Source organism: Poeciliopsis prolifica, unplaced genomic scaffold (genome assembly GCF_027474105.1).
Source record: "Poeciliopsis prolifica strain line A6 unplaced genomic scaffold, Auburn_PproV2 SCAFFOLD008, whole genome shotgun sequence".
NCBI classification, from domain to species: Eukaryota; Metazoa; Chordata; class Actinopteri; order Cyprinodontiformes; family Poeciliidae; genus Poeciliopsis; species Poeciliopsis prolifica.
The window spans coordinates 4,266,378-4,289,461 of record NW_026562383.1 but is presented as its reverse complement, the minus strand read 5'-3'; the positions used below and the strand labels follow the sequence as shown (position 1 = coordinate 4,289,461).

General features: G+C 38.9%; 2 protein-coding genes across 8 annotated transcripts in view; one reads left to right on the top strand and one right to left on the bottom strand.

Annotated features, from left to right (window-relative positions):
- LOC129362161 (abl interactor 1-like) overlaps nt 1-11,273 on the bottom strand; it is a 28,056-nt gene extending 16,783 nt beyond the window's left edge. For 2 of the 3 annotated variants that reach the window (XM_055033542.1, XM_055033543.1), the window contains exons 1-2: nt 10,870-11,270; nt 3,024-3,191 (exon numbers count right to left, since the gene is read on the bottom strand). In XM_055033542.1, coding sequence (XP_054889517.1) covers nt 3,024-3,191; nt 10,870-11,175 — 474 coding nt within the window. In that variant the 5' untranslated portion in view covers nt 11,176-11,270. Of the gene's footprint in view, nt 1-3,023; nt 3,192-10,869 lie in introns of all 3 variants that reach the window. The other variant, XM_055033544.1, reaches the window with a different exon arrangement.
- Nucleotides 11,274-11,868: 595 nt separating this feature from the next.
- On the top strand, nt 11,869-22,724 carry LOC129362162 (acyl-CoA-binding domain-containing protein 5A-like). Of its 5 annotated transcripts, none has more exons than XM_055033545.1 (14): nt 11,871-12,247; nt 12,474-12,631; nt 12,942-13,065; nt 14,147-14,219; nt 14,441-14,588; nt 14,699-14,737; nt 15,684-15,854; nt 15,933-16,148; nt 17,379-17,473; nt 18,355-18,541; nt 19,188-19,390; nt 19,532-19,582; nt 21,282-21,397; nt 21,470-22,724. In XM_055033545.1, the coding sequence occupies exons 2-14, from the start codon at nt 12,490-12,492 to the stop codon at nt 21,501-21,503; spliced, it is 1,599 nt and encodes a 532-aa protein (XP_054889520.1). In that variant the 5' UTR covers nt 11,871-12,247; nt 12,474-12,489; the 3' UTR covers nt 21,504-22,724. The 5 variants fall into 5 exon arrangements, with proteins under 5 accessions (XP_054889524.1, XP_054889520.1, XP_054889522.1 ...); XM_055033547.1 differs by having other exon boundaries at nt 12,390-12,631; XM_055033548.1 differs by having other exon boundaries at nt 11,874-12,247; nt 21,491-22,724.
- Nucleotides 22,725-23,084: the final 360 nt, after the last annotated feature.

The following is a 23,084-nucleotide window of genomic DNA, read 5'->3' as shown; positions in this document are numbered from 1 at the left end:
AGCCAGAAATGCCTGTTTTAGATGCGTGAATGAGGGAGGTGGGGACATTCATAATTATTCATGCCCTTTGTGGCGTTTCCAGTTTTCTCATGCGACAATCGAGATCTTCAGTTGGGAGTTTATTGGGAATTTATGTGATGGACCAACACAATGTAGAAAATAATTGTAAAGTTAAAAGGAAAACATGTAGTTTACAAATGTATTGTGCAAAGGAAAAAGAAACTGAACTGCATTTTGGGTGTGTGACCTCAAGTTCATTAATCTGTGAACACTTCAGATTCTCAATTGGATTTAGGTCTATACTTTTACTGGGACGCTAAATGTGTTTTGACTAGTCCATTCCACTGTTAACCCTTGTTTGTACTGTGCTTCCAGTACAAATGTGCGCAAAACTTTGTCGTTATTCCGCTATCAAAAATAGCTAAATTTTGCAATTGCAGTGTTTCTATTAAACAAGAAACACAATTAAAATCCCACATTAATGAGCTTATTAACCTACAAGTGCCTACAATGCTGCTGTGTACAAACTGGTGTGATGTGAAAAAAAAGTGTCTCCATTTGCAATTTTACCTTCAAACAGGCTGAAAAATCACCCATCCTAGCACAGAAATGTTTTTGTCAAAGTTCATTTGTTTACTTTCAGCAAATTTATCTCCGCAATTTAAACTTGCACAGTTTTATGGTCAATGGAAACTTAGCTGCAGTCAATGTTTATTTCCAAGAATTGCCCTGTAATTATTAGGATTGTACCCACTGCAGTTTTCTGGCCAGTTGTTACCTATTTTTTTTTGTCTGAAAAGTAAAGCTTTATTTGTAAAGCCCTTCTAAAGATAAAAAAAATCATCAAGTGCCTCAACAAACAAAATAAATACACAAAACAAATTTATAAAAAAATCTTTAAAAAGTTATGTTTTTAGCTGGCCTTTCAAGAAAACCACTGAGTCCACATCCAGCGGCGGTTTTTGATATTGGATTCATGGGTGGTTGCCCAGGGCGGCATCAGAGAGTTGTGAGGCTCACAAGAATAGGAAATAAAATGCATCTTATCTGTTGGTTTTCCTCTGAACAAGTTTGCTACAACTTGTATGCATGAGTAGTGAAATAAGTTTCCCTTAGTTGCTGTTGAGAACTGGGAGACTAGAGTACCTACTTTCTGCTACAAAAAGAGAAATCTGATAACTGCTTGCATTTTCATTGGTTGGAGTCTGCGCACAGAAGGAGGAGCTTGCCAAGGGCACTGCCCAACTGCATGCATATTTTATATTTCAAGCTTATTAAGCACAGTGATTGTCTTTAAATTGTTTTGTCGATTGACAGGGGTAAAAAAACAAACTACTAAGAGTTGTTACCACACTGATCATGTGAAATTGTCCAAGTTACGCTCTTAACCCTAACCCTAAATATTACACAGTGTCAATAGTGACAGAGAATTCTGCACTTGACGGCCAGAGTTACATTGCGGTCAGCGCCGAGGGCTATGAAATGTGAAGCAGCGATGTCAAGTGCGAAACAAGATCGGGCGCTAAGCCTCTGTAACAGGTCGATAAAGGCGGCGCATTGTTCTTGGTCGGACTGCGCCTAACGCCGCTCTATCCGGCCGCGGGAGGTGAGAATGCAGAGAGAGAGAGAGAGAGTACTGCTGTCAGGACTTTTTCTTCATTCCTGACGGGCTTAATGAAGCATGGAGGCAGGGCACGGGACGTTCACTGACTGACAGAGAGACAGGGAGCAGACAGAGGAGGTGTGACATGCCCTCCATCATATCTGTCTCCGAGACTTTATTACTTCCTCTAATGTCATCATACCGGAGAACATAAGTGGAAAGCATCTCTTTGTACTCAACTGGAATGAATGTCTAAATTAAAATTATACGAAATACAACAGCACAACAATAACAATAACAGTTTTTCACAGCCCCAGTGAAAGACTGGGGCTGTAGGACGTTTCATATCAGCCGATATTGATCATTAATAATCAGTTTTTTGTTTGAAAGATATGAAATGATGACTTGACCTTTCCTCTCTTGTCCACAGTTTTCACTCCAGATTGTCGTTTTTTTTATTTTTAGGCAGTTTTGAGACGGGTAAAATCTTAAACCGCTGTTATGCAAGTTACTCAACAAGTTGTTGCTGTGTAACTTGGGGGGTACCGATTTATCGGCACTTAATTTTGTGACATCAGTGATCGGCCGACTATTACATTTGAAGCCGATCTTTTCACACAATATTATTTACCTCTGCGAATGTCTAAAAACCAGCAACTGTCTTCTTCTGCTCTGCCGTGACAGAGTTCCCACTGGTCGACCTGCTCACCAGGTCATATCTGCACATTTGCAGCGAACAGCAGTCATCCCTGTGCCAACTCTGTGACTTTCTTGCTACATTTACCGCCATTTCAGACCAAAAAAAAAAGGTATTGGCCAAAATGGGAATGAGCAGATAAGGCTTTTTAAATATCGACGTTCGGTCAGAAAACCACAACCGGTGCACCTTCATAGGTAACCGCTGAGTGAGTTAATTAGTTGATGCCACCCAACGTTGCTTAGCTGGCTGGGAAAGGCTGAGCGGATGAAGCCTTCATCTGCTTGAATCTCCCAGAATGCTGTGCGGTTCTGAAATGCTCATATCGTATTTGGTACACATTTTGGTACATGGTGAAGTGTGTCCTCTGGGATTTGTTTTTTAAACCTTGGTCATAGGCTGTCAAGGTGCATGTGTGTGATACGACACTGGTGATTAAGTAAATCAGGGAGTCTTCAAAACGTATCTGACACATTAGGCATGAAGGCCAAACCACATAATTTAACTACGGTCGTTCAAATCCAACATATGACGACATATGGATTGTTTTCACAGAGTTTAACTAAAAATTAATTCTACTTAACCTTCCTTAGATACTTTTCTTGCATCTTTTCTGTGCCTCTATTTTGAACTACATGAAGAGGAAACCCTGCAGTGTGTGAAACGGTTCGTGTCGAAATCATCTCAACTAAAGCCTCCCGGGTGTCGATCCGGCCTTTGTACCTGGGAGATGTGGTTGATGGAGGACTCCATGCGCCGTAGCTGCGAGGCCTGAATGTCCAGCAGCTGCAGCACATTGTTAGCTAAGGCATTGATCTGGTAGGCAACGCTGGCCAGAGACTGCGTGGTGTAGGCTTTGGTCTCCTCCAGGGCTTTCTTTTTGTCTTGAGCCTGGCAGGGACAGGAAAAGAAAGCAGAAGTTAGAAAAAAAAAAAGAAAGTGAAAAGTAGTGAAAGGATGTGTGGTAGGAGGAAATGCTGTGCTCTAATTTTTACTCTCTTGTCAGTTTTTTTTTTTTTTTTTTTTTTTTTTAAGCTGAGAGTGTGGAGAACGTGTATCTGACAGGACCATTCAGTCTCGGCTGTTCTCAAACAGCAAAGCCGCCGTTAAGCTCCGAGGAGAAGCGAGGGCAAGTTTGCGAGACTCTAGAGGAAGATAATCCAAGCCAGGAAATTTCACAACACAACTCCAGAGTGAGCCAGGTTGGCAGTGTGGGAACAGGTGCATGGTGGGAATTAAGCCCAGAATGCAGGAATGCCAGGACATTCCTATTTTATTTTTTTTTTTACTTTTATTTTATGGGATCCCAAATGTCTGCCCGGCTGCACAAACCATCTGTTTCTGGATGTCTCTGCATAGCACTGAGATTGAGTGGACATATTTATAGTTTGGAAACCAAACAGGGATAGTGCAGCCACACACAGAGAGGCTCTCTAACAGGGGAAATGCCAAGTCCGGTTAGGAAGCAGGATTACAATTATTCCACAGATGTTTTCAAGAAAAAAAAAGAAAGAAATCTAATTTTGCACATCAAAATGCAGTTTGTCACAGTGGAATTTATTGCTTTATTAAATCCTAAAAATAAAAATAAAAATTCCATAGATATGCAAATTCACCCAGCCACTCATTAGTTGTGTTTCTGAATTCCAGGATTATCTGAACGTTAATATGATCAATGCAGTCTTCGACATCTGAACTTCACACACCGCTAAGCCCAAAAGGACTTGCTTCAGCTTTGAAACAATCTTTCCTTTCATCACCATTTCTCTTCTGATTTGATAGAATATTAACATTTTGGAATGACTTGTATACATGAGGGTGATGATAAGGAGGCCTTCTTTGAAGCCAAGTAGTCAACTTAAACGTGAGAGAGTCTGTGTTTACTGCCCAATCTGATGCGATGTGATTTTACTGTTTGGTTTTTGTGAGAATATTGCATGACACAGGGCTTTTCTAATTCCCCAACAGCAATTTTAATACCACGCTAATCTTTGCTAAAAGAATGTCAGGCGGCGTTATGAACAGCTTTGAAGGCCGACCATGACTTGCTTCTTGGTGCCTATTTCATCAGAACAAAGACTTGGACTCCTCCTTTCATTATGAGGTGAATCTAATCTCACTGCAGCAGCTCACTGCTGACCTGCATTTCAAAACTAGCTTAACACTTAGAAAGTGCACAGTTCAGCAGCAAGGCCAGTTTCTTCTAATATATGGAGGGTTAACGGGGACAAAATTAAACATAAATACATAATTAAATCATTAATAAACTGTATCATGTGACAGATAAATGTTTAATTAAAGGCTTGAGTCTTTTATTTAGTAGAAAATGAATGTGCTAAATGTCACTCATTAACTCATCAAAATGCAAACTGATAGTAGCCAGTGCAGATAATGAAGTAAATATGTATTTAATTATTTCATGGTTCCCGCTCCTGCACTGTGATCATAAGGTAATTTTATCTGTCAAAGTGGAGGGGCGGAGCTACGGGCGGGGCGAGCACTGATCTTTTTTCTCCAAATGTACGGAGGGCTGAATGGGACAAAATTAAGTAAATATATACATCATGAAGACATAAATAATTGCTGAATTAAATAAATGATCTGTTTATGCATTTAAATAACTAATTTAAATGCTTAAGTTGTGCGTTTAAACAAATACACTTAAATAAACAAATTAATCATGATAATAAATTTATTTAAATAAATAAATATTTGATGTTTAAGTTACTAATGAAAGTCATTTATAATTCTAAACCTGTCATTAAATTGCTAAAATGCAAACTTATAATAGCGGATGCAGATGACTAATTTACTATTTCACTATTTCACGGCTCCGGTACCTGCAGTGTCACTATGAAGTAATTTTATATACAAAGCTTGCCCATTGAAGTCGAGGGGTGGAGTTATGGGCAGAGTTAATGCTAAACTATTAGCTTCATCCTTTGAAAACCATGGCGGCTCATGTTGAGGACGGATCAATGTAGGAGGACTTATTTGACAAATTGTCTATCAATTAAACATTTAATTAACCATTTATTTATCTCATGGTACATTTAATAAAGCCTCTTAATGGTGTATTTATTTATTTAATTTGGTCCCTTTTTGCCCTCCGTACAAATTAGGCTGATGAGCATCCTCGAGATTTAACAGCACTTAGTGTTAAGAAGGGAGAAAGAAAATTTTTGAAGAAACATTCTTTTAAAAGATGAAAAACAAGAACCCTGGTAAGCCGAAAGCAGCTTGAAAATGACGTTAAAGATGATGTGCAAGCAGTTTTCCTGTTCCACTTCCTCCCCTATGACAGGCCACCTGCTGCACTAATATCTGTTGAAAGGCTCTGCTGCTGCCTGCAGAGTCCCAGCTCACCAGCCTGCCACACAGCAGACACCCTGTTGGTTGGGTTTTATCACAAATACTGGATGAAAGGTCCATATTTAAACGTTTTCCGTGCACGTATTTTGGACACAGACATAATTACTCTCACACCAGCGCCTGAAGAAGAGCATGGAAGCTAAAGTATGAGTACAAAACTTTTCATTTTAACAAAATGTTAACTTGAACAGCAACCTTTACACAATTTAATGCGGTAAAATTGTCCTGGCCACTAAACTACTGGGATACAGGGAAGCAAAATGATCCCTTAAGAGTCAGAAAGATTTTGTTAAACAAAAGATTCTAAGGAACCGCAAAGCAAACTCTTTTAGCTTTCTTATTAAAAATAGCCAGTAAACAGTGAAGCATTCACAAGTGAAACACAGGAGGTTTAGAAAAAAAGAATTGAAAAAGAAATGTATCACTTTTCTATTTAGCGGATGGAAGCAAATAAGCCAGACTGTGCAGAGTTAGAACAGAGCTGGAATGGAGACTGAAAACCTTGATGTCCTAAAGGTTATGGACGTACAGAGTCATCGTTTGGTGAGTGCAATTGGTAAATGACCGGCTCAGTAACACAAAAATCTATTTTTTTGACGGAAAAATTTCCGCTGCCCTAATTATGACACTCTTTGGGAGTAGAAGTCATTAATAACGGGAAGAAACCTCAAATATTTATTTTTGATATTTGTGAGGTCAAAAAAGGCAGGGAAGGCACAGAACGTGCGAGAAGTTAGCTACCAAACAAATATCACAGTAAGCAGGAAATGAACATGTCAAAGCAAAGACGGCCTGTTTTGACTTTTTCACTTCAAACTGTTGTCCGTCACAGAGCATGCTGGACTTGGAAATGTTGCCAGCAATTTGCAAATTTCAGACATTTAAGTAAGATTGAACATTCTTTCTGTTTATAGTTGCTAATTACTAATGCACTAAAGATAAAACTTAACAGCCAAATAAGGATTTTGCCTCTTGAAAATAAAAGTATAAGCTTGTAAATTTTCTCATTTACACCGGGTGAGGGATATATAACAAATGCTCGTAATAATAAATTAATGGGGAAAATATCGGATGTTGGCATGTCTAATGTTTACAAACCAAATATAAAGACCTGATTTTTTTTTTTTTTTGAGCACAACATCAAAAGAAAATTCAACCACTTTTATATATTGTAATTGGACCACGTTTAATATGGACGTGATGTAAGTGAAGCAGCTGTAATCCAACCTCAACAAATGTTGTGGACATCAACACAAGATGAACGAGGGAAAAAAAGTCCTCTTTAGAAATGACAGTAACTTTTAAGCACATTACTGGACCATGTCAAGAAATTTATTCCTATAACCTACTTTAAAGTTGAAGTGACTGACTGCAATTTGTCCAACAAAGTCCCAAACTGAGACAATGAGTTCAACATGCAGAGTGGAATTAGAATGGTGGAACAAATAGCGTTTCTTTCCTTTATCCCGCACTGGCCTATCAAACAAACAGCAAAAAGACTCAAACGAATATAAAATCTGCTTTGTTCTTACCCGTTTGTATGGGTGACAGTTTGACAACTCCTCCAAAATAGATTTGTTTTTTTTGTTTTTTTTTTTGCAAATATCTGATCTAAGAATAAAACTCCAGTTCGGAAGCATCACACAAACGATCTCCATATCACAGCGTGGCTGTTTGTTTTTGTGCAGCGCTGCTATTTAAGCTGATGATCTGACAGTAGGAGTGCTTTTTAAATGGCCTATATGCAGGAGGATGAAGAACCATTTGAAATTAGATGAGCAGATTTTAGCTCTGGGCTTCAACATCACGGACTCACAACAGGAGGCTGGAGTCATAATGCTCAGCAGACATATTACCGGTGAAGCTGTTTTGGCTGACCATTTGCATGCTTCGTGGCATCATTTTTTAAAAGCGCGTTAAGATGCACGCAGATTCTAACTGTTTCTAATCTCCGTAAAGGGATTATTATTCAACAGAAACAAAAGAAAGATTCATGTTCATATTCCATGGCTGACCTGTTGAGAAACACTGCACTGGTAAACAATTTTCGATAGGAGTTTCTTGAACCGATATTGATATAAGAAATCGGTCCAATATCAAACAAAAAATTAGTATGGGATTATAACGGCCTCCATTCAAACCCAGCATTTCAATCCAGCAGCGCTTCTGTCCCTTTAGATAATAATAAATGTCTCTCATACCTATTGAGTAACATCACTTGATCAAGCCTTTTCTAACCTTCCACATTACACAAACAGCAATAATAATCTGTACAGACATTGTATCAGGTTAATATCGTATCAGCCAACACTCAAAGCTGTGGTATCGGAACTGAAAAAAGTATCGGAACTGAAAAAAGATGCATCGCTACACCCCTTGCTTTCGAGATCCACCGAAAATAAAATCAACATTAACTGTGTCATCATATTTTGATTAATAGGTTAAGAAAGTACTAAAAAGATTATATAGTTGTTATGACAAACAGATGAAAATGTGCATTTCTTACCCACCAAATTGAAATACCTCTATTTACTGTCCATGCACAACAGAAATTTTTGTCATGATGCAGTTTATAATACTAATAGTTGCTTAATAATTGAATACATATCACAAGTTACTGATAATAATCTATATATTTAAAACATTTAAGCAAATCCTTGCGACTTCCACTTCTTCACTTCTTTAGATAAGTTTGAGAAGTGACTCTTCTTGGGTAAAGTTACATTTTCTTATGACGTAAACTGATCACTTGCTTTCTCTGGCTGTTAAAGTACAGATCACTGGAGGCACTGTCCTCTATGTACTGCTGATAGTTCAGCTGACGGAGTACCACTGACGTTTTCCCCAGATTCAGCTGCTTAGAAGTACACAGACAGTCATGGTGGCACCACGCTGCTTCCTGCTAAAGGTGACATGTTTCTGTTTAGCAACACTTAAATAGTTAAAGTCATCGATTCTACAGAAAAGAGTCCTGACTACTTGAAAAATATTTCCAAATTACTTATTTATTGTGCAATTTTGTCTACGTGTTGAAATGAAAGTAGAATTAATAAATTAATAGTACGGCTCTGTGGTTCCTGTCTGGAGAGCTCGTTTGTGCAAAATATGTCCAAGATAAACACAAACAAGCTGACATAGTAACATTTTACAAATTTTTTTACTGAACAACTTGTCTTTTTTTTTTTTTTTTTACACAATATCATTAAAACGTTAAAATATAAAAGGAAAAAATTGTTCAATTCTTTAAAATTGAACAATTGCAAAGCAATAATATAGAATTCCTTTACCAAATCAGATCCGGTTGGATGCTAGAAAACAAACAAACAAAAAGCAAAAGCCAGTTGAGTAGATTTGGATAAGACATGTTTGCAGAGAACAGTGTTTTTGTTTTAAAGACAAAATGCTTATTTTGTTCATGTTTGCCTTAAATTCTGCTCTCAATATGTTCTGTGTTTGGTTTTTTTTCAGCAAATGGCCTTTTTTCCAGCTAACAATTAATGATTACTAAATTAGCTGATGATTGTTTCAATAAATCGGATTAATCCTTTCAACCCTACTTTTATATAGGAAGGTCACAACTGTGTTTCTGATGGCGACTGGAGTGAAGCAAAAAAAAAAAAAAATACAAATAAAAAAAAAAAAAGATGTGGCATTATGTTGAACTGCGGCTATGGTCTTTCACAGCATCACAGTGAAAATAATTGCCGCTGTGGAGCACAGCTCTTGGTCTCACTGCTGAGAAACACAACAGTTCATACCGGACCACTCGGCCAGCGACGCCGGCTCGCACATTGACTGAAAATACTCTGCGGGAAAGCAGCAATATGAAATCAAATCACAGTTTGTGGTTACAGCATCAGGGTCTGCAATCTCCAACAGCTGATCGGATGCAACATTTAGCGTCGTATCACGGCGCAGTCGCTTTCACGTTCAAATTCCACATTTAGCCGGATGGGTGGACTCTTCAACTCAAGCTTTAAGTGACTGGGATGCAAAAAGTGGGATGTGGACAATGGCATGCTGGGAAAAAGGAAGAGAGGGAGGAAAACGTGGCTAATCATGTTTATGTCGCAAAGTTGGCAACAAGCTACTCATAAATAACTAGAGAAATTGCTGGCTGATGCCAATTTCTGGCTTTCTGAAACGCTTACTCCGATTTTGACGGTTTGGACGCATTTCTAGTAACTGCCCCATATAAAATAGAGCAAAACTGAGGCACAGGTTCTGATACAGAACAAATCTTATCAATGTGAACCATTGCTCACAAAACGTTATGCTTAGCACACAACCACACCTTAGAAGAAACCTGACATAATGTAATAACACAAGTGGAGATGCAACAGCCAGGATTTTGTTTTTTATGTTGGAACCATTTATTGATTTAGTGTCTTTTTGTTCAACTAAAAAAAAAACCCCAAAAAACATCAAAGTTCATGCAGCGAATGTGTTGGTAAATAAAATATGATGGGGATTCTTTGTGTTCTTTTTATTTATTTATTTATTCCCATTTAAACTAATATGCTATTTACTTATCAGGGAATATTGAGATATCAAGCTGACTGATTGGTGCATCTCTGCATTGATTTGGTGTTTTCTTCTTTTTTTCTTTATCTGCAAGGCAATGGCTTACCCTGTGGCACGCATAAGTGAAGATTACTAATGTAATCCAGTGCAAAGATTAACATTAGAAAAGTGTCACATTTACGTAAACCAAATACATTTATATATATATTTATCTTTTAAGAACCAATTTTTCTTTTCGTAACCCTGTTGTGACGCCTGAATGTCGCCTGCACACTCAGCGGGATTCGTGTAGAGAAGGATAAAAACGTCAAAAATTAAAAATGGGGTCGACATTGTCTCTCACAGGTACCTATAAGAGACCGAAGTGACAAACCACTTATAGCCTTAAGGACGACACACCCTCTCAAAGGCCCCCCAGCAGCTCTCAACTCGACCCCGGCTTTATAAATGAAGCTGAAAGGAGAAAACGCCGACCTGCAGCCCTGCCCGAGCCGAGAGCCGGGAGCTCGGAGTCGGGAGCCGAGACTCGGCGAGGCCAGCGCTCGGAGAACCGCTTTCATTGCGACCAGCATTTCCTGTCGCTGTGGTTTCACTCTCCTCAGCTACAACACCGCAGGCACGACGGAGGAAGGCGGAGAGGGGGACATTATCGCGGTTAGCGGCCTTTACTTACCTGAACATAATTGTTTTCACAGTATTCTGCAACCCGGGACAGGTTCTGGTAGCTCTCCACCAGCGCTCTTTTACCGGCCGGGATTTCCTCCTCTAATAGCATTTGTAGCTCTGCCATCTTACATCCCTTTGCATTGCTCTCCTGCCCGTCTTTCTTTTTTTTTCCCTTCAGTGAGGCGAGGCTGTGATGCTCTGCTGTATTGCTGAGAAAGGGGCTCCCCCGTCTGGCATTGTGGCTCGGCGCTGGCCTCCGATTCACGACAGCGCGTGACAAATCGCAGCTACGTTGTAAACGGAGAGCGCTCATTGGTTCAAAAGCCGAGCGGGGAGGCGAGTGAACCAATCAGATTTCGCTGCGGCGGTTTTAGACGTAATGCAATATTTTAGTAGCTTTTGCATTTTATTAGTACAGAAAAGTGATTTTTTAATATGTTAATATAAATAGGTTACACATTTTTTGACTTTTTTATATTTAACTGTCATAGTAAAGAAAATACATATAATAATAAAACAAAGCCTGTAATAATTATTCAAATTTTAACAACAATAATAAACCACAAATGGAGGTGTAAATTTAATTTCTCTCACGCATATCACCCAATAAAGTCGAACTGAATTTACGAATTTAATACTAAATTAATTTTAAAAAATAGATCTCTTACTCTTGTCATCCATCAAATCAATCAAACTGAAACGCCCACAAAATTGAATATGCTATGAAATACAGAAGTCCAAAATTCTCCGCATTAAAAATTAAACTGCTAAATAAAATACAGTTTTAAAAACATGTAAAATCACATAAAATTGTTATGACAAACATCGAGTATGCGTTCACCAGCGTTTATTTTCAGATTTTGCTGAACAGCCAAAGCTTCTATAATAATATAATATAATATAATATAATATAATATAATATAATATAATATAATATAATATAATTCGAAGCAATCCTTATTTTCTACATTTGTAAGTAAAACATTTGTCCGAAATTTACATAAATAATTATGATAACGCTTAAAATAAATCCAGAGTGCTTATATGACATACATTTCCAAAGATGTGTCAGTCTGACATCTTAAAATCAACAAACTGGGTTTCAGCGTTTTGCTGCATAGACGAAACACATTTTAGGACTACATTTCCCATCACCACCCTGTGTTTTAAATCCCCCTCAAGTACATGAGGTTTGTGGGATTTGAACGCCGTCAGCGGTGGGAGGCGAACCTCTTCCCAGCGTGGCTCTTGCTGCTCTGAACTACATTTCCCACAACCCTGAGCGGCGCTCGAACGTCGACTGCTGGGCTTCATCCTTAACCCGAGAGGAGATTGGCTCCCTGCTTCATTACTGCAGGCAGACACCGGCTTTATCAAGCGATAAGGTGGGTTTCTTCAAACTCCGAGATGGGAGGTTGGGCAGATATATATATAAAAAAGCAACAGATAGCGTGGGTTACGCGGATTATATGGGCTAATAAAATAAAATGAATTGAGAGCATGCTAATCTTCCGTTTCTGTGTATAGGCTGCAGGGCAGGGGGACTGCACTCTTCATCGGACACTCTCTGAACCACCCTGATTTTTATTTTAATCCCTATTCTCGTCCAAGATCTGAGGCTCCTTTCATGTCATCCCTGTGTGGACTCGGCATGGCGCAGCAGGAGAAGAAGAAAGAGGAGCAGGAGGAAGAGGAGGAGGAGGAGGAGTACAGCCTGGAGGCGAAATTTACCGCGGCGGTTAAAGTGATCCGGAGTTTGCCGGATGAAGGTGATGAATCATCCCGATCTGTTCTGGGGGGGAAAGGCAATTATAAAATAAACCCAGAGTTGTCTAATTATGCGCAGTCGTCCATGTGACGTGCGCGCCTTGTGGGGTGTAAACAATCCAGGTGACTGACCTACATGCTCTCATAAAGCTGCTGCACAAGCATAAAGAGCCGTGATTAAGGGAGTCCGCCGTTTGTCTGGTGTAGAGGCTTAGATCATGGATTAGCACGCAATTCTTAAAAGGAATCTTTTGCTTATTCATTTATTTTAATGAGGTTTTAAATGTCGTCCACCCTGTCTTCATTTCTTAGGTCCTTTCCAGCCTTCAGATGACATGATGCTGATGTTTTATAGCTACTACAAGCAGGCTACCATGGGGCCCTGCCGCATCCCCAGACCCACTGGCTTCTGGGACACTGGAGGCAGAGCAAAATGGTATAAACTTTCACTTTTTTAAGCTGAATTTAACCTACGAATATGCAGAGATTAATTTATTAGAGCTTAACCCCACTTCTGTGCTTTGGAGATCATTTGCCTTGCCTTGTGACTGCTATTCTTTTTGTCAAAATGGCTGTAAAAACCTGTTGCCGTCAAAAATGTAAATATTGTGGTGTTAATATGTTGTTGTCGTCCCATTTTCAGGGATAATCTGCAATCAAATTTGGAGCAAGCAGTTGTTTTTGGTGGCAGATCAGTCTATGATTCTTAAATAACAGGTTCTGCATCACTGGTACAAGGATGTGGGCCTCCTTCTAGCCGGAGAGGCACCGGTTCTGGTCAGAAGCAATCAGTCAGAGCCATAGAGGCGGGTCTTAGCGCTGTCAATCACGCTTCTGTACATGTATGCAGATCATCTGTCTCATGCTATCATGTCACGGTGACAGTTTTAAAAAGTATGAGAAATATATGTAGATATATAGAAATGATGCTGCAGCTTTAAAGATAGCCAGACTAAGTCAAGTTTTCAGTTTGCCACAAGTTATGCACACCAGCGGTCCGTTGGGCCTGTTATCCTCCTTGTTTTACATGTTTCCCTGATCCATAGTAACATGCCTGCGAAAGCCTTCAACTTGTTTACTTTAACCTGGGATGTGACGACAGGAAAACGACTAAACTGTGCGGCTCAGTGAGTCCAACAGATCATGGAAGCATAAATGATACAGCAAACATCTGAAAAGCAGTGCTCATGATGGACGAGACCAGAGCTGAACGTTCTGGCCTTTCTGTCAACAAACTTGATGCTTTTCATCAGCAGGCACAGGAAAGTTTATGGTTAATGGAAATACTCAAGCACTTATTTAGGAAGAAACCATGCGAAAGGCTGAATGTTGGGACTTTGTCTTACCTTGTAGCAGAAAAAAACAACAGTTTTTTTTTTTTTTCAAACATAATTTTATCTCTACCCAAAGCTCACGGCTTTATTCATTTTCTGAAAACACTTTCAGAGAGACAGTTTCGCTCAAGTCATTTGGCATTCAGCTCTTTCTTCTGTATTGAACTTGGACTGTGTTGTCAGGGACGCATGGAGCTCTCTGGGAAACATGACAAAAGAGGAAGCCATGAAGAATTACATAGAGCACATCCAGCTGGTAAGCTGCTTTCCCACAAAACAGAAGCGTAGTCTACAGTAATGTGTTCGAGTTTTGCTCTGTGCGTCAACGTTTGTGCGTGAGCGTTAACACGTCCATGTTTACTGGCCAGAAAATGTAAAAAAACAAACAAAAAAAAGACGTTGGGCCTTTATGCTGCTGAGTCGGCGTCATATCCCCTGGAACTCCACTTTGTGTGTGTGTGCCTGCGTTGTTGTCAGATTTTGGAGACCATCCCGATCTCAGAGGAAGTTACAGAGCTGGTGCAGAGGCTCGGCAACTTCTACGCCGAGGTGGATGGAGAGGGAGAGGAGGAAGGAAACAAGGCGGTCAGGAGGCCCTTCACCAGGCCTTTTGCGGAGCACGCAGGTAAAGAAGATAGGTAACATCCACGTGTTCGTGCTGCTTCACACCTGAAAGCACATCAAATGTAATCAGAATGATACTCCCTGTGTTTTTGCCACGTGTCGTATCATTAGAGGAGCTGGTTAAATCGATTAAGAAGCCAACAATGGAAGGTAAGTCTTTGACGTTAGTCGCTTTAGACTCAGTAGAAGTAGGTTGTGTTGTGCATTAGCCTGGTCTAGTTAAAGAGAGGCCATTAGAACAAATGTGTGTTTTCATTGTTTATGTTGTATTTAATTGACATGTGTTCATGCCAGGATTCAGAATTGGTCAAAGCTTTTGTGTATTGATACTCCTATGGGGCTTTTCCACATGAATGACCTTTGTTTCAATTTAATTCAATTCAATTTCACTTTATTGCCAAAACTACCAGTAACATATAAGACATAGACATAACTGGAAACAATGAACTCAATTCAAAAATTCTTTATTGATCCCAAAGGGAATTTTAATTGGTGCAAATGGCAATACGTATAAAAATACGTGCAATACCGTAAATGTGACAATTCATGTAGTGTAAACATATGAATTGTGCAAATATATTACAATTTTGTTAAAAAGTGCTGAGTTATCGCTGTTACAGTAAACGTCTATCAATGATGTTTAAAAACCCCTGAGTCTGTCCGTATTGTTGGGGTTGTGTTTTTTTTTCACTATTTTACACCGCTGTCTGTTCAATGATAGTGTCAATATATTTGAAGATATGATTAACCTGTAATTTCTTTTCTTTTCTTCTGGAGGCTGTAAGAGGATTGCTTTGGCTCTGGTCACCTAATTGATGTTTTCAAGTAGCAACAGTTACTGCTAGCAGGCTACAATGATAGCTCTAAGCTGGGGGGTCAAAGGTTTTGACTTTGACACCTTCATTGTTTTTTCCACACAGTTTAAAACTATCAGATGTTTTAGACCTTCAAGATCAGACACGAAAAAAAAACTTGAAATGAAGTGTCCGACATCAATCATTGCCACAGTTGAAAAAGGTTTTTATCTTTAGGTTTAAGGGGTGCGAATGTTTGGCAAGGCACCGTAGATCCTGAAGTGCTGTTTGTCACTTTTCAGGCTACGGGGATCTGTGGGAGGACATACAAAATGTCCAGGCGAGCGACAGAGACAGCGGCGCCCTGAGACGTAGTGTGAGCAGCGAGGAGACAGTGGGAGGCAAAATGATAACAGAGGAAAGTGGGGAGAACTGGAACGACGACTTCCGCGCCGACATTGTGGGGACCGGAGGTACAACGAAAAATCAGAAATTCAAAAAAAACAAAACGAGACACTGTCAAGTGTTTCTGCTTTTCTTTTTGACCCCAGATTGGGACCAGGATCCACGCTTTTTAACCGTGGAGGACAGAAGGTGGCGGTCTGACACCAAGGGGTCCAACAGCAGCCTGGAGCCCAGCGTGTCGTCCTTCACCAACGGCACACACAGCTCCCTCAATAGCGAGGTGGAGGAGGAGGAGCTGGCCTGTTCCATGGAGCCCACCGGGCTCCATAACCCATACCTGCACTGCAATGGATACTTTAACGGTAGGATGCTGTGAGGATTTGGTCATTTTTGTGTGTTTATTTTGTTTTCTGTGTTCTGTAGAGTCTCTGTGTTGTCCAGTCTACCCCTTGATTAGTTACACATGTTCCTTGTTGCCCCTGTGTATTTAAACCCACCTGTGTTCCTTGTTCTTTGTCGGGTCCTTGTCTAGTCGTCTGGTCGCGTCAAGCCTGTCTATTAAGTTACCAGTTGCTACCAGTATTGAGCCATTAGCCTTCCGCTCACCTGTGCTGCCTGGTCTTGTGCACCTCTGACATATTCATTAAATTCATCATTCATTTTCTACAACCTGGATCCGCTTGCATCTGCAAAACGTGGCAGATCCCCCACATTATCACTGTGTCAAAATAGTCTCAGTAAGAACAATCAGATGTGAAAATTTAATCTTCTTTCACCAAAAGCAACAAAATGGAAAACTTCCAGTAACACTATATCACTATGTGGTTCTTAATATGAACTTGGTAAATGTTTTTTTTACATTTAACAATGTAAAAAACTGTTGAACTGAAAACAAAACAAAATGGAAAGCGATGAAAATAAAACGCAGCTTTTTTTGTTCTTCACTTTATTAGAGCTTCGTCTCTTGGCAGACACTATGAACTCAGACCTTTTCCGTTTTCGACTTGATTTTATGTTTTCAGTTGAATCTTTTCTACATAGTTCTGAAGTTAGTCAGTACGATGTAGCTTTCCATTGACCATCCAGTTGTGCAATTTGACATTTCAAAAATAAATGAGCTTTATGGAAACATGGCATACTTTGGGGGGGACAAAAATGTATTTTCAATAAAAATGTTTTGTCACTACAATCAAGGAATTTTCAGAAAAATGATTCAAAATATTTAGAAATTGGTTTGTTTCACAACACAATTTCACTTGGGAACACTTTTCTCGCGTTACATGAGTCACATAATCAACAACCGGATGTTGCAACCGATGCAAATGATGAAGAAGAAGAAGACGGGAAGTAGTTGGAGGATCGTGGCGTGGAATGATTTCTAATGATTTCTTATTCACTTGAAATTTATTTTTATTTTTTTAATTTCTGTGTCTTATTTAATGGAAACAACGCTACAATATTTTCTCATGTGTGCAAGTGAAGCAGTTTCACTGTCAGACTTTCAAATATTATTAGATGGATATGATTAGTCTCTTTGTTTTTTCTGGTAACACATTTATGTTTTTGGTATGCTTTGTTTTCTGGCCACTCAGACGACCATGGTGCAATTCCTGAGCAGAACCATCGACCCACAGACTCTGACAACGAGGAATTCTGTGACTCAATGGAGCATCTGGCCATGGAGGAGGTTCACCGTGTCTCTTCATCTCCCTGATGAAAATAAAATGCCAGAATTACAGACGCACCAATCAGACAAACAAACGCAGCTCTGAACTGGAAAGTTCCTAATTAGATTGAATGGCAGACTGCACTTTGGATTTTTAAATATAAAGTGAGAACGTCCCACACCTTTCAGCCTATAAACACATCAACCTACAGCAAGTACATCGCAGCACTTTGCAAAGTTATCGGATAAAAATCCGGTAACGGTTTGCGACACATTTTTTGATGCTCGAATTAACTTGTACATTTGCAAAAACACAAAGTCTTGCAAAATATTTTTGGTTTCTAGTCCAAATATTTTACATTTTAAATAAGACAAAACTAACTTACAAGTAAATTTTTGGCAAGATATGAGAGCTTGTTTTTTGTCAATGATTCCTTAATGTTGTTTCTAATATAAAGTTCTTGTTCCACTGTCAGATCATTTCCCTTGTAACAAGGAAAAAATGTTGCTGCATGACTGAAATATTCTGCCAGTGTAAGTTTTACTTTTTCAACAACATTAAGGAATTGTTGACTTCAGTAAGCTCCTATATTTTGCTGAAAAGTTATATGTAAGTTAGTTTAGTCTTTTCCAGTTTACTGAGATACGTGCACTAGACATTAGACCAAAAATACTTGTTTTTGCAGTGTCTCTGTTTATTTTCTATTGGATTCTAAAATACTACATTTAAAATAACAAGAAAAAAAAGCGGCATCTCATTTCTTTATTATATTGCTTTTTTTTTAAATTGCAATGTTTCAGTCTTTCAAAAAAAATCACAATTCATGATGTAGGTGCAGATGGTTTTCTTTAATAGTGTATGACTCTAATCGGCTGTGCCCGACTCTCGTTTGCGTGTGCAGCGGCTGCCTCCGTCCAAAGGCCGGTCCCCCGGGTCAGGAGCTACGTCGGTGAAGACGAGCGACGTTTGGTTTGAGAGCAGCACAACCCTGAAAGATGCCGAAGATGAAGGGCCGGCGGGAGATTTCTACATGAAAGAAAGAGCGGCTTCAAGAAAGCACAGCAGCTCCTTGTCGAAACGAGGACGAGGTGAACCTGCAGTAGTTTCCCTTGATAACGCTGCATCACTGAAGGGGCAAAATTATGTGTTTTCCAGGCATTTAATGCCATTTTGCAGCACAATCAAGTAACTGCGTTAACTTCAATTGTTAAAAATTCACCTCATATATCAAATATTACTTAAAAGAAATTTGACTTTGTAGTTTAATGCCTTGAATTTGTGCCTCTTTAAAAATCCCTGCGCTTTCTAAGACTGCCTCCAGGAAGTGTGATGACTAGCCTTTTAACAATGTTGATACCAGCGTTTCACTGAGAAGTGGCTCGTATAATGAGCTCAGCAGTTTTGCCAGGTGTTTGCTAATTTCTGCGGGCTAATCTGAAGGAGCCAAGTGATGGGGTTGCACAAGATATCTGCTCTGTAAGCTTGAAAACTGCAGCTCGGAGGAGCAGCTTCATCCCTGAAGGCGGGGCTCGGTCCAAACACACATTTTGCACAGCTGAATCGTTGCCTTGGGAGATTAAGGGATTTCTCAAATATGCATGAATCATGGCAACACTACATGTTGCACTGACTATAACACGATGTTCAGCTCAAAAAGAGTCAAATTTTAAATAATACCATGCCTTTAAAATGTTGATTTCCCCCACAAAGTTCTTGCCTCTCATTCTGTTGCAGGTTCGCCCAGAGCCACCTGCATCCCTCTGCGTTGTGTAAGCGCAGACGCTGCCTGTGGTTGTGCGTTGTGGAGCAGACATCCTGTCGTTGCTGCGAGGGGAAACACGAACGAGCAAATAGAAGCTGCTCTGCGGCAGCTGCAGCACAACATGGCCGACGTGCTGCACAGGCTGCACGCTCTAGAAGAGATCACCAGGTCACAGGTGATCAACCAGAACCGCCAGCTGCTTCATTTGCTTCAGTGGCATCCGGACTTGTTCTGTTTACGTCACATTTTTTGCTCACCTTGTTTACCGTCACAGGTCTGCGTGTCCTAAACGATGCCTTTATTTCCTTAATTTTAGTCAAGATCTCCGTCTCCAAGAGAGGAAGGCTTCTTACCTGTTCCACGAAAGGTTCTTGTCATTTCTGTTCTCTTTTCACTGTTCTCTCTTTTATGATCACAGTAGCAAAAAGTGGACATCAATAGAAAAAATATTTCTATTGGGTTTTCTGCATAAAATTATCATGAGATTCTTAAGTTTGGAGCTGACCAAATGAATCATTACCTTCCTAAAACAATGCCCTTAGTCATTTTTTGGCCAAAATTGATTTTGGAGTTTTGAAAAAAAAAAACTTGGCACAACTAGTCAATGGATTTAGGTACCAATTATTTTTCACATAGTAATTAATTTCTTATTTTTTCCCCAAATAAATCAAATCATTGCAATCCTCAGCCCCGGAAACTACAATGAAAAAACGACACGCGGGCATTCTGTTGCAGGTTAAAAATAGATATTTTGGATTCACTCGTGTAATTATCTTCTTATTTAAGAAGGCATGGACGACACATGCGACCTTTAAGTTTTCGATTAAAAAAAAGCAGAAGAAAACTTCAGATGCACATTTTTTTTCCCTCTTCACTTGATTTTATGAATGACGTTTGTATTTAATGCAACCATATGTTGGACTTAAAATCATTTGTAGCTCTAAGTATGCACAATCAGAATAAAGGAGGCATTTAGGTACCAGAAACTTATTCACGTATTTGGTTTTGGGATTTACATAATGTGTCTACATCTAATATCAGACCTAGCTTTAAAAAGCTTTGAACATATCAATGAGGATAATCTGTTAAAACCTCATCCAAATCGCTATACTTATTTAAAGTGTGCTGAGGTGTTTCCTCTTGAAACTAGACCAAAAATACCAAAGATTTTGCCGTCTAGCCACTTTGGTAAGGTTCAAGCAGTGACACATAAATTTGCACCATGGTAACTGTATGTCTGAAGCCCAGAAAGCTCTAATCATTTTACTCGTAATCATCTTATGAGCTCAAAAATGGTCTTTTCCCCTCGACAAATATCCAATCACTTCAATAGAAAAGTTTATTTTTGGAATAATAAATTATGAGTAACATTTTGCATTAAAGCGGCAGAATGCAGCTTTTTCAAAACACATTTTTTCCATAATTATTAAAACCGTCATTATATTGTGACAGTTTCGTATGAGACAGATAATCTGTGAAAAACCTCCTCTCAGCCCTCCTACTGTCGGTCAAAAACAGCCAATCAGAGCCCGGAGGATTGTATTAGCGCTGTCAATCAAGCTCGTGTACGCAGCTCAATGTGCAAATGGTGCAAAAACAACTTTCTATTACTAGTTATACTAACTAGCTTTAGCTTTAGTGGCAGGCTATGTTGTGGTGACTCAGCTGTAGCTTAGCAAAGAGCAGGCTGGAGGGCGTGAGCATGAGAGTGATTGACAGTGTAAAGACCCTCCTCCTTGCTGTGATCTGTTGTTTCTGAATGGTGTTCTAATGTAGTTAATGCTGGGAGCAGAATATTAATTCTAACAAGTACGTAGAAAAAAAAGTTTTCAAATAAAAGTTGCATGATGCATCTTTAACCAAAGATAAAGACTTTCATTCTCTCTAGATATTTACTTTCTTATCTAAGGATAATGGGATGGATAGGAAAATCCACAAGAACAACTTTAGAAGGAACAACTGCTCTCAGCTTTCTCATATTGTTGCAAAACGTGCTACAATCGCTACCAAAACGTTATGATCATCTGTTCATTTCAGTTTCAGTCGGTTGCCTGTGTGTGTTGTAGCTCCTGAGGCCATCTTGGTGGCCTTTCCACCTCTCTCCACTCACTGTGGTGTTGACGGCACTCTGGCCTCTTGTCACCCACTGGCTTGTCCAACTTTATTTCCAACGTAAAAGAAGGTGAGCAGGATTCATGCCGAATAATAATAATAATAAAAGCTAACTAGATTTTAATGTTTTATTTTGACTCAGTCTTCACTTTTCTGTTCACAGGAAAATACCGTGAGGGTTCTGACACTCGACAGGAACCAAAAATGCAATTTTGTTTCGCCGTGGCTTCACTTAAGCCAACGTTCCAGATGTGGAGTTATGAAACTTAAATCTGAAAGCTGCAGGAAATTGGTGGTTTCCCCTCAGCAAGGGGAGCCCTGTTAGGTGTTTGAGAAGGTTGAATTATAGCCTGAAGCGATAAAATAACTGAAATGAAATGGTAGTTTATGATAATACAGTGACTGTAGTTCACCGGTATTGGGGGTTTTCAAAATTCTCATTATTATTTGGTGGATCATGTTTGTGCAGTTTAGTTAATTTAAATGTCTTGGGAAGATATATTTATAAATAATAAATCAGTGTTTAATGTGTGTATTTTTATTTTTTACATTTAAGATTGGCTGAGGGTGTTTCTCTTAATATCTGATATACATTTCACGTAGCAAGAAGAAATTTGTCACTGCAGTGCACTAATAAATAATGATTCCTCCTTCTACATGAAGAGGTAGCTTTTGTTTTTGTAATTTAGAAAAAAAAATTGTGTGAGGGAAAAAAAAAAGAAAAATATGTGCTTTTAAAAATAAAAGAAAAACAAGAATAGCAACAAAGAAACTGCTACAGAAGTCTTGAACAAGTGTGGTTTCAGGTGTCTGTTTATGTCATAATTCTTCCTACATTTGCAATACATACTAAAGACAATCTATATTAGCCTTAGCTAATCATTCATCTAGTCATTTTTACAGTATAAATTAAGATAATGTACACTTTAGATGATCTTACAGCAATACTAGTTGTAATATGAGACTGTATAAAACTTAAAAAATAAAATAAAACATTTTTTGTACCTAAAACTGACTGTTTTTAGGCCAGTATTTAAAGTTTTGATTAGTCTGTGGTTGTTGAAACATTCCATGCACTAAGTATTGATTCCCTCAGGATATTTTATATACTGGCATGTTTGTGAGCATTGATGCTCGTGAATCTATAGAAGCTACTGTCGGCTCATTTAGCCTATGAACCATCCTGGTTGTATGTATGGGGTGAGAGAAATTTAATCCCCAAAAAGGCAAAAATAGGGACTGTGTGTTCAATTATCTATTTTTGTTTGGGTTAGAAAAATCAGGGTGTTAAGTGAAACCCAGCTAGGTAAGAAACACACACACACACAAAACAAATGTGAAGTTAAAAAAAATATACTGTATTTATCCTCAAGGAAATAAAATGTTGTAGATCTTAATCTTATTTGGTCTCTGGTCTTGCTCTGTAGCTGATCGGTTTGAGCCAAAATATTGTCGAAAACGTTAATAACATTGCCTCTTGATATTTTATTGTACTTTTTAAATGTGGTTTCTCAACTCTACCTCACAAAAGATTTTGTTCTTTAAAAATTATAGATTTATTGCACTCTATTTAGGGGGAAAATTAAAACACATTTATTTTGTTTTTTTCCCCACTGTTTTTATTATGTTAATATGTTAAGTGTTTTGTAGACACATTTCTTCCAAATTGTGTCCTAACAAAATAATTCAAAATAACAAAATAACCACAAAAAACGTGTAAAGGTCAGAAGCTTGCTCATATTTTTAAAAAATTAAAT